Source organism: Bombina bombina, chromosome 3 (genome assembly GCF_027579735.1).
Source record: "Bombina bombina isolate aBomBom1 chromosome 3, aBomBom1.pri, whole genome shotgun sequence".
Taxonomy (NCBI): Eukaryota; Metazoa; Chordata; class Amphibia; order Anura; family Bombinatoridae; genus Bombina; species Bombina bombina.
This window is the reverse complement of record NC_069501.1, coordinates 788,679,251-788,694,319: the sequence shown is the minus strand read 5'-3', so window position 1 is coordinate 788,694,319 and position 15,069 is coordinate 788,679,251. Positions and strand designations below refer to the sequence as shown.

General features: G+C 39.3%; 1 protein-coding gene across 1 annotated transcript in view; it reads right to left on the bottom strand.

Annotated features, from left to right (window-relative positions):
* REV1 (REV1 DNA directed polymerase) overlaps positions 1 to 15,069 on the bottom strand; it is a 390,819-nt gene that overhangs the window by 156,811 nt on the left and 218,939 nt on the right. Inside the window, 1 exon segment of the mRNA XM_053707683.1 lies at positions 2,170 to 2,289. Within this exon segment, the coding sequence (XP_053563658.1) occupies positions 2,170 to 2,289 (120 nt within the window).

Genomic DNA, 15,069 nt, shown 5'->3' with positions numbered 1-15,069 from the left:
TTAAACACCAAAAAACTCTTAGCCATCTCCGTGGAGATGTTGCCTGTGCAACGGCAAAGAGAATGACTGGGGAAGGCGGAGCCTAGGAGGGATCATGTGACCAGCTTTGCTGGGCTCTTTGCCATTTCCTGTTGGGGAAGAGAATATCCCACAAGTAAGGATGACGCCGTGGACCGGACACACCTATGTTGGAGAAATACTCGTCTCTGTGTCTTTAACAAAATCTAGATTATTCCTACACAAAGCTAGGATAATCGGAATTTTACAGTTGCTGCATTGCTTCTTTTTTTATTCCTGAGTCATTTTTTATATATTTTTGTATCTTTAAAACAGTTAAAAATGTAAAGCTCACACTCAAAGAAAAAAAAAACTGTCAAAAAGCTTGCAAATCACTAATCTGTAAGTGTGGACCATTTCTGTCACAGGCTGTGAGAAAAGCTTAGCTCCAAGATGGGGGCTTCCAGTATGAAGAGGCAGAGCTTCAGCATTTGGCTCCTTTAAAAAGAAGAGAGCTGCAGACACAGGAGGGACAATTACAGCAAAGTGAGTAGAGTTTATTATATTGTTGTTGTGCGCAGCAGCTTAATGTCCCTTGACACATTTCCAGGAACCAATATTTCCATATATAAACAAACACGACAATAAACACATACAGGGCACAATTTATCAAGACGTTAACAAGTTTGTATTCTGGAACCTGAACACAACCACTCCATTTCGTTAGTAACAATAAGGCAATTGATACTTGTATTTACAATAGAAAAACGCTGATCATGTTCAGTTGAACATATTGTATAGAGATGTGTAGATAAATCAGTGGCCATATTCCCAATGGAAGTGTCAGGGATGATCAAATTGTACTGTGTAAGCTATTAAAAAATTAAAATGGTTTTCCTATAATTGTGGTAAAATACATCTGAAAATTGTGGGGTTGGCGTGCCTCCATCATACTTAAGTAAAGTGGCCCTGCAAAATGCAGATCTTTTGCAAAGTGGTCTCTAAAGAGATAGTACAATCATATTTTATATATGCATGGTATAGATCAAAAAGTAAGCACTGTTTAGGGATGTAGGTTAGAAAACTTATTGAGTATGTTTATCTTCTATCCTTTGGTGTGACTAATATATAAAATAAATGTCTGCACTGATCAATCAATCAATCACTGTGTATTATGTTGCTGGAAGCAGACTTTTTGGGACAGTGGAAAAAGTTAATTTTTTAGAGTTATATTAAAGTATAATAATAAATAAAATGCAGTATATTTTAATTATTTATGTAGAATTTAAGATTTTATTGGGAATTAAATTTTGAGTTTAATGCATCTTTAACTGCTCATATATGATATGAATATATAAAAATTAATGTAATAAATAAAAGACTGTAAAATTAATTATCACAAAAATTAATTAGCTCAAACGCAATAATAAAGAACATTTTACAAAATATCTCAAAATCAAGGCAATAATCAGATACTCCCTCTACATGTCCCCGAGTTTGCTCCCCTAGATTTCCCTAAGGAATGCTTTTACAGGCTGAAAGGTCAGCAAGATGCAAATATCAACAGACCACAGGCAGCCATGACGAAGATCACGGGATACAGCAGCAAGCATGTAGCGCTATGGGGTCACATATTTTGCTTATTTATCTCTAACAGAAGAACTACAGCCTTTACTGACACGCAAGAGTTATAAGAAAAAAATGAAGCCTACAGTTATAGAAGGGCACGTTGCCTTGAAGACTTCTTAAAGGTAGTTTATACCACTATTACTGCAACCTATGGGGCAAATTGATGAAACTGCAAATGGCTCTACTGGTCTAGACAGCTGCTTCCTAATGTCACTGCTACCTCAGAGGTGGCAGATTAAAATCACTCCAGCCTGATAGACAATCCTGCTCCTGCGTGATTGATTGTGCAACTGCTCATGCAATGATAAATATGCTGCCTGCTACTTGCAATCCTAGGGTGGACAGGTTCACTGCATGCAAACATTTTCTGTCCAGATAATGATAAATATTTCACCACAAATATGAGAGAAACACAGGTTTAATTAGCTTAGCTGATTTATTATTACAATTACCTGAGAAACTAGGTCTAGGTCACACTTGGTCACACAGACACACAATTATGTCTAGTACCTAAAGGAATAACACAGAAAAAGATCAACTTACCTGGGAGATTATTAACCTGTTGGCCACTGATAAACTCATCGACATCTTCTGGTTTTAGGTGATATTGTCCATCTGGTTTTGCTCGGCGGGTTGCCATTCTAGCAAGCAGAATGTTTGAAGCTATTACAGCAAAAAAATAGATAAATATAAAAATAATTTAACTAATTAAATCTTACAAAATGCATCAATGACATATACTATTGTGCAAAATTAGGTTTTCAACCATGGATGGTTTAAAAAAAACAAAACCTCTCAAATATTGTTGGATCCTCTGTGGGAAACTATGCACTTACTTCTAAATCAGCAATAGTATGGCTTTATAAAACCCAATAATTGACTTACCTTTCCTTTTAAGGAGATGAACAAAGCTATCAGATGCTTAGCCTTTATTCCCTTATAAAATATGGTTTTGCCTCAGTTTCAAATTTATCAAGAATTTTTTACCTAGTCTAAACTCTTTTCATTCAGTGGACTTAAAGGGCCACTAAACTCAAAATCTTTCTTTCATGATTCAGATAGAACATACAAATTTAAACAACATTACAATTTACTTCTATTATTTATTTTGCTTCATTTTTTAGATATCTTTATTTGAAGAAAAAGCAATGCACATGGGTAAGCCAATCACATGAGGCTTATATGTGCAGCAACCAATCAGCAGCTACTGAGCATATCTAGATATGCTTTTCAGCAAAGAATATCAAGAGAATAAAACAAATTAGATAATAGAAGTAAATTAGAAAGATGTTTTAAAATGCATTCTCTTTCTAAATCATGAAAGAAAACATGTGGGTTTCATGTCCCTTTAATCTTAGAAATATTACATCAATTCCCAGACCACTCTTCCCATGAGTTATAGTAATATAGTCTGAAAGGCTTGGGTGAATTACACTTGTCTCATGTAGAGTGGTACAACTTGGATGCACCTCTGATATATCATTGGTTGGTTTTAAGCTTTCTCTCATCTCAACTTATTAGCTATACCACAGGCACTTTTCTCCAAAATAGCACTATGTTTTTCCCTCACCCTCACATCTTTAATACTGTTCAGTCCTCTATTTAAAACCCTATAAAAGCTTAGACAAATTTGCATTTTATTTCCCATCATTTCAATTTCTACCTGGTTCCTCAGAAGCTGTATAAAACTACTCAAACAACAAGGCTATTTGTGCTACTTTAGTGTTCTTTAACTTTAACACTGAAACTCATAATTTAAAAAACTGCAAGCACAGTATAACATTCAAACCCCAGCACGGACATCTGCACATACTTCTTTTGTTGGAAACAATAATTTACCCTGTAGAGCTTGTAAAGAATATTTGCTAGGTAACTCAAGCTTGACACTGCTCAGAAGCTTTGTGTCAGAAATGGTCTTGCCAATCTGCAAAAAATCTCTGTTATAGTATTAGGGGTTACCACTATCCTCTAAACTAAGAGAACTTCAATTTAAAACAATAAGAAGAAATACACCTTAAAATCTGGTTCCAAATGGAATCTATATAGCAACTAAAAATATCAAAAATATGTAAAATTGGCCCTCTACCCACTTGGGAGCTTTGCATGACACTATTAATAACATCACTCGTGACATCAGCTATAACATTCATTGCATCACCCTATAATCATGTTTATATAAATAGTTTACAAGTCAGGGATCCAAAGTTACTAGTCCACATAATGCTTTAAAGACAGTTAACTTTTTTCTTGTTGGATGTCCTCTACAATTTCTTACTCGTCTGGGACTAGGGGGCTAGCTGAAATGTGTGTGCGCACACAGACACACACACACATCTCCAATCTATAAGGCCACTCGCTTTAGATAAACCAATGCTGACCTTTTCCATCTCTTACGCATAAGCTTCCTCCTTATCCTGTAAACCCTTCTTCTCTTCACACAGCCCCTGCTTATTCTTTAAGCCAGAGCTGGAAAAAAATCAGGAGTAAGGGAGCCACTAGCTCCTAGCATCCTACCCCTGGCTCCTAAGTTTTTGGGTTAATCTCCATATATCTATATACAAATACCACTGTCTGGCTCCTAAATATTCTTACTGCCTGTTAACCTTTAAACAGATTTGTTGAGCACTGCTCTAAGCCACACTCTCCCTTACACACCAGAAATTGCTAACCCTCTAGGCCCCCTTGACCTGGTGCACATCTTCCTACTCACCCAGCCATTCCCTCTACCTCACATACAGCCCTTGCGTAACAGTGTTTAAACCCCTCCATCTCAGCTCCCTTAAAGGGCCATAATACCCAAATGTTTAAACACTTGAAAGTGATGCAGCATAGCTGTAAAAAGCTGACTAGAAAATATCTCCTGAACATCTCTATGTAAAAAGAAAACATAATTTATGCTTACCTGATAAATTCCTTTCTTCTGTTGTGTGATCAGTCCACGGGTCATCATTACTTCTGGGATATAACTCCTCCCCAACAGGAAATGCAAGAGGATTCACCCAGCAGAGTTGCATATAGCTCCTCCCCTCTACGTCAGTCCCAGTCATTCGACCAAGAATCAACGAGAAAGGAGTAACCAAGGGTGAAGTGGTGACTGGAGTATAATTTAAAAGATATTTACCTGCCTTAAAACAGGGCGGGCCGTGGACTGATCACACAACAGAAGAAAGGAATTTATCAGGTAAGCATAAATTATGTTTTCTTCTGTTATGTGTGATCAGTCCACGGGTCATCATTACTTCTGGGATACCAATACCAAAGCAAAAGTACACGGATGACGGGAGGGATAGGCAGGCTCATTATACAGAAGGAACCACTGCCTGAAGAACCTTTCTCCCAAAAATAGCCTCCGAAGAAGCAAAAGTGTCAAATTTGTAAAATTTGGAAAAAGTATGAAGCGAAGACCAAGTTGCAGCCTTGCAAATCTGTTCAACAGAGGCCTCATTCTTAAAGGCCCAAGTGGAAGCCACAGCTCTAGTGGAGTGAGCTGTAATTCTTTCAGGAGGCTGCTGTCCAGCAGTCTCATAGGCTAAACGTATTATGCTACGAAGCCAAAAAGAGAGAGAAGTAGCAGAAGCTTTTTGACCTCTCCTCTGTCCAGAATAAACGACAAACAGGGAAGAAGTTTGGCGAAAATCTTTAGTTGCCTGCAAGTAGAACTTGAGGGCACGAACTACATCCAGATTGTGTAGAAGACGTTCCTTCTTTGAAGAAGGATTTGGGCACAAGGATGGAACAACAATCTCTTGATTGATGTTCCTGTTAGTGACTACCTTAGGTAAGAACCCAGGTTTAGTACGCAGAACTACCTTGTCTGAGTGAAAAATCAGATAAGGAGAATCACAATGTAAGGCTGATAACTCAGAGACTCTTCGAGCCGAGGAAATAGCCATTAAAAACAGAACTTTCCAAGATAACAATCTTATATCAATGGAATGAAGGGGTTCAAACGGAACACCCTGTAAAACGTTAAGAACTAAGTTTAAACTCCATGGCGGAGCAACAGCTTTAAACACAGGCTTGATCCTAGCTAAAGCCTGACAAAAGGCCTGGACGTCTGGATTTTCTGACAGACGCCTGTGTAACAAGATGGACAGAGCTGAAATCTGTCCCTTTAATGAACTAGCTGATAAACCCTTTTCTAAACCTTCTTGTAGAAAAGACAATATCCTAGCGATCCTAACCTTACTCCAGGAGTAACCTTTGGATTCGCACCAGTATAGGTATTTACGCCATATTTTATGGTAAATCCTTCTGGTAACAGGCTTCCTAGCCTGTATCAGGGTATCAATAACCGACTCAGAAAAACCACGTTTTGATAAAATCAAGCGTTCAATTTCCAAGCAGTCAGCTTCAGAGAAGTTAGATTTTGATGTTTGAATGGACCCTGTATCAGAAGGTCCTGTCTTAGAGGTAGAGACCAAGGCGGACAGGATGACATGTCCACTAGATCTGCATACCAAGTCCTGCGTGGCCATGCAGGCGCTATTAGAATCACTGATGCTCTCTCCTGTTTGATTTTGGCAATCAATCGAGGAAGCAGCGGGAAGGGTGGAAACACATAAGCCATCCCGAAGTTCCAAGGTGCTGTCAAAGCATCTATCAGAACCGCTCCCGGATCCCTGGATCTGGACCCGTAGCGAGGAAGTTTGGCGTTCTGGCGAGACGCCATGAGATCTATCTCTGGTTTGCCCCAACGTCGAAGTATTTGGGCAAAGACCTCCGGATGAAGTTCCCACTCCCCCGGATGAAAAGTCTGGCGACTCAAGAAATCCGCCTCCCAGTTCTCCACTCCCGGGATGTGGATTGCTGACAGGTGGCAAGAGTGAGACTCTGCCCAGCGAATTATCCTTGATACATCCATCATTGCTAGGGAGCTTCTTGTCCCTCCCTGATGGTTGATGTAAGCTACAGTCGTGATGTTGTCCGACTGAAACCTGATGAACCCCCGAGTTGTTAATTGGGGCCAAGCCAGAAGGGCATTGAGAACTGCTCTCAATTCCAGAATGTTTATTGGAAGGAGACTCTCCTCCTGATTCCATAGTCCCTGAGCCTTCAGAGAATTCCAGACAGCGCCCCAACCTAGTAGGCTGGCGTCTGTTGTTACAATTGTCCAGTCTGGCCTGCTGAATGGCATCCCCCTGGACAGGTGTGGCCGATAAAGCCACCATAGAAGAGAATTTCTGGTCTCTTGATTCAGATTCAGAGTAGGGGACAAATCTGAGTAATCCCCATTCCACTGACTTAGCATGCACAATTGCAGCGGTCTGAGGTGTAGGCGTGCAAAAGGTACTATGTCCATTGCCGCTACCATTAAACCGATCACCTCCATGCATTGAGCTACTGACGGGTGTTGAATGGAATGAAGGACACGGCATGCATTTTGAAGCTTTGTTAACCTGTCTTCTGTCAGGTAAATCTTCATTTCTACAGAATCTATAAGAGTCCCCAAGAATGGAACTCTTGTGAGAGGAAAAAGAGAACTCTTCTTTTCGTTCACTTTCCATCCATGCGACCTTAGAAATGCCAGAACTAGCTCTGTATGAGACTTGGCAGTTTGAAAGCTTGAAGCTTGTATTAGAATGTCGTCTAGGTACGGAGCTACCGAAATCCCTCGCGGTCTTAGTACCGCCAGAAGGGCACCCAGAACCTTTGTGAAGATTCTTGGAGCCGTAGCCAATCCGAATGGAAGAGCTACAAACTGGTAGTGCCTGTCTAAGAAGGCAAACCTTAGATACCGGTGATGATCTTTGTGGATCGGTATGTGAAGGTAAGCATCTTTTAAATCCACTGTGGTCATGTACTGACCCTTTTGGATCATGGGTAAGATTGTCCGAATAGTTTCCATTTTGAACGATGGAACTCTTAGGAATTTGTTTAGAATCTTTAAATCTAAGATTGGCCTGAAAGTTCCCTCTTTTTTGGGAACCACAAACAGGTTTGAGTAGAACCCTTGTCCTTGTTCCGACCGCGGAACCGGATGTATCACACCCATTAATAACAGATCTTGTACACAGCGTAGAAACGCTTCTTTCTTTATCTGGTTTGTTGACAACCTTGACAGATGAAATCTCCCTCTTGGGGGAGATAATTTGAAGTCTAGAAGGTATCCCTGAGATATGATCTCTAGTGCCCAGGGATCCTGAACATCTCTTGCCCAGGCCTGGGCGAAGAGAGAAAGTCTGCCCCCCACTAGATCCGGTCCCGGATCGGGGGCTTTCGGTTCATGCTGTCTTTGGGGCAGCAGCAGGTTTCCTGGCCTGCTTGCTCTTGTTCCAGGACTGGTTAGGCTTCCAGCCTTGCCTGTAACGAGCAACAGCTCCTTCCTGTTTTGGTGCAGTGGAGGTTGATGCTGCTCCTGTTTTGAAATTCCGAAAGGGACGAAAATTAGACTGTCTAGCCTTAGCTTTGGCTTTGTCTTGAGGTAGGGCGTGGCCCTTACCTCCTGTAATGTCAGCGATAATTTCTTTCAAACCGGGCCCAAATAAAGACTGCCCCTTGAAAGGTATATTAAGTAATTTGGACTTAGAAGTAACATCAGCTGACCAGGATTTTAGCCACAGCGCCCTACGTGCCTGTATGGCGAATCCTGAGTTCTTAGCCGTAAGCTTGGTTAAATGTACTACGGCCTCCGAAATGAATGAATTAGCTAGTTTAAGGACTCTAAGCCTGTCCGTAATGTCGTCTAGCGTAGATGAACTAAGGTTCTCTTCCAGAGACTCAATCCAAAATGCTGCCGCAGCCGTAATCGGCGCGATACATGCAAGGGGTTGCAATATAAAACCTTGTTGAACAAACATTTTCTTAAGGTAACCCTCTAATTTTTTATCCATTGGATCTGAAAAAGCACAGCTATCCTCCACCGGGATAGTGGTACGCTTAGCTAAAGTAGAAACTGCTCCCTCCACCTTAGGGACCGTTTGCCATAAGTCCCGAGTGGTGGCGTCTATTGGAAACATCTTTCTAAATATTGGAGGGGGTGAGAACGGCACACCGGGTCTATCCCACTCCTTAGTAACAATTTCAGTTAGTCTCTTAGGTATAGGAAAAACGTCAGTACTCGCCGGTACCGCAAAGTATTTATCCAACCTACACAGTTTCTCTGGTATTGCAACGGTGTTACAATCATTGAGAGCTGCTAAGACCTCCCCTAGTAATACACGGAGGTTCTCCAATTTAAATTTAAAATTTGAAATATCTGAATCCAATCTGTTTGGATCAGAACCGTCACCCACAGAATGAAGCTCTCCGTCCTCATGCTCTGCAAGCTGTGACGCAGTATCAGACATGGCCCTAGTATTGTCAGCGCACTCTGTTCTCACCCCAGAGTGATCACGCTTGCCTCTTAGTTCTGGTAATTTAGACAAAACTTCAGTCATAACAGTAGCCATATCTTGTAATGTTATCTGTAATGGCCGCCCAGATGTACTAGGCGCCATAATATCACACACCTCCCGGGCGGGAGATGCAGGTACTGGCGCGTGAGGCGAGTTAGTCGGCATAACTCTCCCCTCGCTGTTTGGTGAAATTTGTTCACATTGTACAGATTGACTTTTATTTAAAGTAGCATCAATACAGTTAGTACATAAATTTCTATTGGGCTCCACCTTGGCATTGGAACAAATGACACAGATATCTTCCTCTGAGTCAGACATGTTTAACACACTAGCAATAACTTGCAACTTGGTTATAATCTTTTTTAGCAAAAACGTACTGTGCCTCAAAGAGGTACTAAACGATTAAATGACAGTTGAAATAATGAACTGAAAAAACAGTTATAGCATCAAACTTTAAAACAACACAACTTTTAGCAAAGGTTTGTTCCCATTAGTAAAATAACAATAATTAAATTTGACATAAAAATTACAGAGCAACGTTTTTATTCACAGTCAATATAAAATTCTCACAGCTCTGCTGAGAGAATCTACCTCCCTCCAAAGAAGTTTGAAGACCCCTGAGATCTGTCAGAGATGAACCGGATCATGCAGGAAATATAAGAGTAACTGACTGGAATTTTTTGATGCGTAGCAAAGAGCGCCAAAAACGACCCCTCCCCCTCACACACAGCAGTGAAGAGAAACGAAACTGTCACAATTAAAAGCAAACAACTGCCAAGTGGAAAATAATGCCCAAATATTTCACTCAGTACCTCAGCAATGTAAACGATTCTACATTCCAGCAAAAACGTTTAACATGATAAATACTTATTAAAAGGATTAGTGGCTTTTAACAGAGTAGTTCCGGTGAAATACCATCCCCAGAATACTGAAGTGTATACATACATGTCATTATAACGGTATGGCAGGATTTTCTCATCAATTCCATTCAGAAAATAAAAACTGCTACATACCTCAATGCAGATTCATCTGCCCGCTGTCCCCTGATCTGAAGCTTTTACCTCCCTCAGATGGCCGAGAACAGCAATATGATCTTAACTACTCCGGTTAAAATCATAGTAAAAAAACTCTGGCAGATTCTTCCTCAAACTCTGCCAGAGAAGTAATAACACGCTCCGGTGCTATTGTAAAATAACAAACTTTTGATTGAAGTCATAAAAACTAAGTATAATCACCATAGTCCTCTCACACATCCTATCTAGTCGTTGGGTGCAAGAGAATGACTGGGACTGACGTAGAGGGGAGGAGCTATATGCAACTCTGCTGGGTGAATCCTCTTGCATTTCCTGTTGGGGAGGAGTTATATCCCAGAAGTAATGATGACCCGTGGACTGATCACACATAACAGAAGAAAGATATTTTACCTCAAAAGTTCCTCAGTAGCCACCTCCCATTGTAAAGGATTTCTAAGCAGCATTTTAGTGTGTCTGTCCTGGGACATCTGAAGGGACGAGCATCGTGCACTTTCATCTTATTTCACCAATCAGGTAAAGGAAGTTTACAATGAAATCTCATGAGAGTCAAGTCAAATCTCATGAGATCACAGTAAAAGTTCATGACCTCAGCACTGCTGATGCTGATTGGCTGCTGTTCATTTCTTCATTTTTTTTTTAATTTTTTTACCTGCAGCTGGGAGCAGCTGAGTATAACTTTTTACACAGAACTTACTCTGCTGAGCTGAGGAAATTGTGAGGTAAAATATCTTCCTTTTTTACATAGAGATGCTCATGTGATATTTTCCTGTCAGCTTTTTACAGTTATTCTGCATCAGTTTCAAGTGATTTAGCATATGAGTATTATGTCCCTTTAAGTGCTAGATAGTCCAAAGACCATTTGAAAGGTAAATGCTTACTCTATCAAACAGTGTGTTTTGGGGGTATAAAGTACAAGTAAAATAAAAAAATAATAATTAACAAATATGTATCAGCATACTATATCACATTCCAACCGGCCATCAAAAATGCCTAGAGACCCCATTTCCTCTCATTTAAAGCCCAGAAGCCCCACTTTAAAATAAAGCCCCTATATAAGCTAATAGCCAGGTGATCACTATGGTTAATAGTGATCATCTGGTTTGAATAAATGTGTATTTATTTGCAGAAAGGCTCATGGGAGCCCCTATTTGCAAATCAAAGTTACATTACACTATATCAAAATGCCCTTATTTATATAAGGACAACCCTGTCTTCCTTATGTCTAGAGAGTTTAGGGAACAACAACAAGCCAAGGCGTGAAAATGATACACACAAACTGACGCATAAATAAATTGATACGCGCCCAAAAAATGACGCATGAAAAAATAAATAGAACGCACCTCCAGGCCTACATAAGTTGAAAAAAGGTACTTATAACCCATGCCTAAAATGCCTGATATTATAGTCCCTAGGCTATGATATACCCAAAAGTGAGTACCTACTAATTGTCTACAGGTTAAGCAGGTGCCAAAAGCAACCCCCACAGTTACCTAATAGGAACCCATACTACTGGACTTACACTAAGCAGAAAGAACTGCTTCCAGTATATATCCAATCCAGTGATGTACACATGACAGTAGAGGATCTATGTATATCGTTGAACCAACAGGAAAAGGCTAGGGACCAGTCCCTGCGACACCTGTGGCAGGCCTGCAACTAACTCCCATAGGGTGTTCTTGTGCCACTACCCACACTCCAAAGACATCCCTTTGTCCAAACTGTAGCTCTCTGAGGGGAAACTGGGTTTTAAATCGGTCTGAGAACCCTTCTCACAAACACCTAGAGAACCCTCCTTATTCACCTTCCCCATGCAAAGGCAAGACTATTTTCCAGTAAGGTGTGAGGGCTTTTAAGGGCTCTTGGAGTTTTGGGATCTTTGCCTCCTCCTAGTGGCCAGGAGCATAATTCCCAGGAGTAATGGATCATGGACTCTCACCACCTTTTTGAAAGAAAAATATAAGGGGCCAGATTACGAGTGGAGTGCAAACATTTGCATGCGCACACACGCGATAAGGGGTTTATCGCAGGTGTTTGCGCTCGTCGGGTTAACCACTGGTATTAAGAATTGAAAGTAAACCCGATCGCTGGAGCTCAATCGCAGTTTATGCTAGAATGTTTACCACATCGTCAGAGCTCTGTTTAACTGTTTCTCGAAACTAAAACATTGCACAAAACACATCACAAATTCATTACAAAGCACGCTTGCACTCATAATAACACTATCTAATAAAAAATATTCTAAAAAACTATTGCGTACAAGTTATAAAGGCTCAAAGATAGGAGATCTCAGGTGTAAGAAAAAATAAAAAGGCAAGCAAAGGGCTTTAACAAAGACATACATACATATAGATCTTTAAAAATGTTTGCATATATATATTAATTTTTAGTAAAGTGGTGTATATTTACTGTAAATATTTCAAATTCCAATGTTCTGCACACAGCATATCTGTAAATATCTGTATATATCTATACCTATATGTAATCATTAATATATATAGGTATAGATATATATTGTACCAAAATACCATCACACACATATATATAAATGCATTTAAAAATGTTTATTTCTGCATAAATAGAAAATATTCTGCTATGTGAAGAACATTGGAATGTTAAATATTCATATTTTCATGTCAGGTTAGTGCGCATGAGAATATGAGATCGGTTTTGTTCAAGAGTAAGATGTTAGATTTTTTCCACTTTTTTTGCTCCATTTACCGCTATGGGGGAATACGTGAATGTGCATGCAATATTCTAAGTTTTGCTTTTTGCGCTCGTCGGTTAGCGGGCAAGCAAAAACAGTTTACTTTCAACTCATAATACGAGCGCAACCCGACAAACTTCTAGCACAGTTAATGCTCGAGCAGGAGCATTAAAGTGAAGGTTAAGAACAAATACTAAGCTACAAGCTTAAAGATAGAAAGGGCGCCATGAGGCTAAAAGTATCAAACCACCAATTGCTTAAAACATATAAAGGATATATTTATATTTATCAAGATCTTGATAAAGCCCAAGGAAGGGCGAAACACGTTGCTTGTTTATGTGACACTGCAGCTCTATTACCTAATACCTATAATCCAGGTTTCTTTAACCCGGGTTACTTTTCATCTAAATTGGAAGTGAGGAGGAATTTGTATACCCCACTTTATGTGAGCCTGAGTGTACGACACAGGGCTGAAACATACAACATCGAAAAACATCTGAGCTATAACTTTGAAATCTCCAGACAGCTGATTGCTAACGCGCTGTCATCTCTTTCACTTTAAGAAGCAACGGACAAGGCGTGACGTCAGACGCAATCTAACACGTGTGAAGGTTTGTAGAGCGCACCCTAGGAGAGCGGCTGCGGTCGCTTTAGCGGTCCAAACTTTGACCAACATAGGACACCCAGGACAAGTGGTAAAGTACTAAGTTTCAATTCCTTTACGAGACTAACAATTGTTAATGAGCAAGTATGAAATGAACTATCAGTTTATACATTACTCTCACACCTCTTAAATATTTGAATGAGATTGGATCCTTATAGTCCACGCAAGATCCACTGTCTGACAGTGTGCTAACAAACTGTCTTGTATCTGTCACATACGGTTCTCCCATTTGTATATTATTGTGTGCTCTATCTGCTTTAAACAAGGTGTAATTACCATATCTCTATAGAGCTTGTTATTCGTCTTTTATACATATATTAATGACACTCCTTGGCTTAAATATACTCTTATATTTTTAATATGTATGAATATATAGGGAGACGTCCCTTATTAAGTTGTGATATTATTGTATCTTAATAAATATATCCTTTATATGTTTTAAGCAATTGGTGGTTTGATACTTTTAGCCTCACAGCGCCCTTTCTATCTTTAAAGGGACAGTTTACTCAAAAATGTTCTCCCCTTTAATTTGTTCCCAATGATCCACTTTACCTGCTGGAGTGTATTAAATTGTTTACAAGTAGCTCCTTTACCCTTATATTGGCATTTGAAATTGTTAATTTAGCATGTGGTATCCCCACCTATTCTGAAAGTTTGTGGCCGCGCGTACCAGCTATAGATAAGCTTTGTAAACACAGCCAGCAGAAGAAATTACACTCCCAGTCGGATATAGCAGAGATAAAGTAATAAAATGTTGATTTTCCATTGTTCTCTCAAAGTACTGGTGATTGTTTTAAGGACAGATATAAGATAAAGAAGCAGGTATATGTACACAATGTGATACAGTAATGAGATCTGATTATACCTACAAGCTCAACCCATTTTATTAGGTTGTGGCTTCAAAACACAAAATCAGAGCTTTAATATACACAAATAAGCCTTAAAAAGCTAATATTCATTCATTTTTTACTCTGCAGTTGGTAAAAAAAGCAATTGTAAACACATTAAGGGAAAAACTATTTTACAGTATACTGTCCCTTTAAGCTTGTAGCTTAGTATTTGTTCTGTTTGTTATTTGACACATTATAGGGATTGTGTCTTTAGAAAGGTGTATAGTATCTTTTTTCTTAGCGCTAACTATCTTAATTTACATATAAAAGTGAAGGTTAAGTTACCTTTATGTTGAACTTGAATTCAATTCTCTATCCCAAATTAATTTGAGTTTCATTCATCATCTTGTATGAAATCACAGTGAAATAAAGTTTTCACCGTATTAAATACATATTTTCATCTTATCAAAATCAACATTTTTTTTATTTTTTATTTAAGATCACATTCTGCAAACAACCAATTGAAATTCTGGCCGTTAGGCAGCTGTCAATCTACGTCAACCGCCTCCTATTTAAACTGCGCATGCGCTACGGTCTAATTATTCATCTTGGATTCTACACACGCTCCCGTTTCGCGCAGGCGTAATAGCTTTAAGTTGGACCGCCCACATTACGTAATATTGTTTGTTACGGACCTCTCCGAAACATTAGAAGAACAACGCTGTACTTTGGATAAAGACTATAATTTGTAAGTATAGATGTGCATCACAAACAACATTATTTATATTCATATGAGATATAATTTACCTATGTTTTTTATTTTTCATTCAAAAGGTAATCACTCATTATCAATAAAAAGTATTAAAAAAATAAA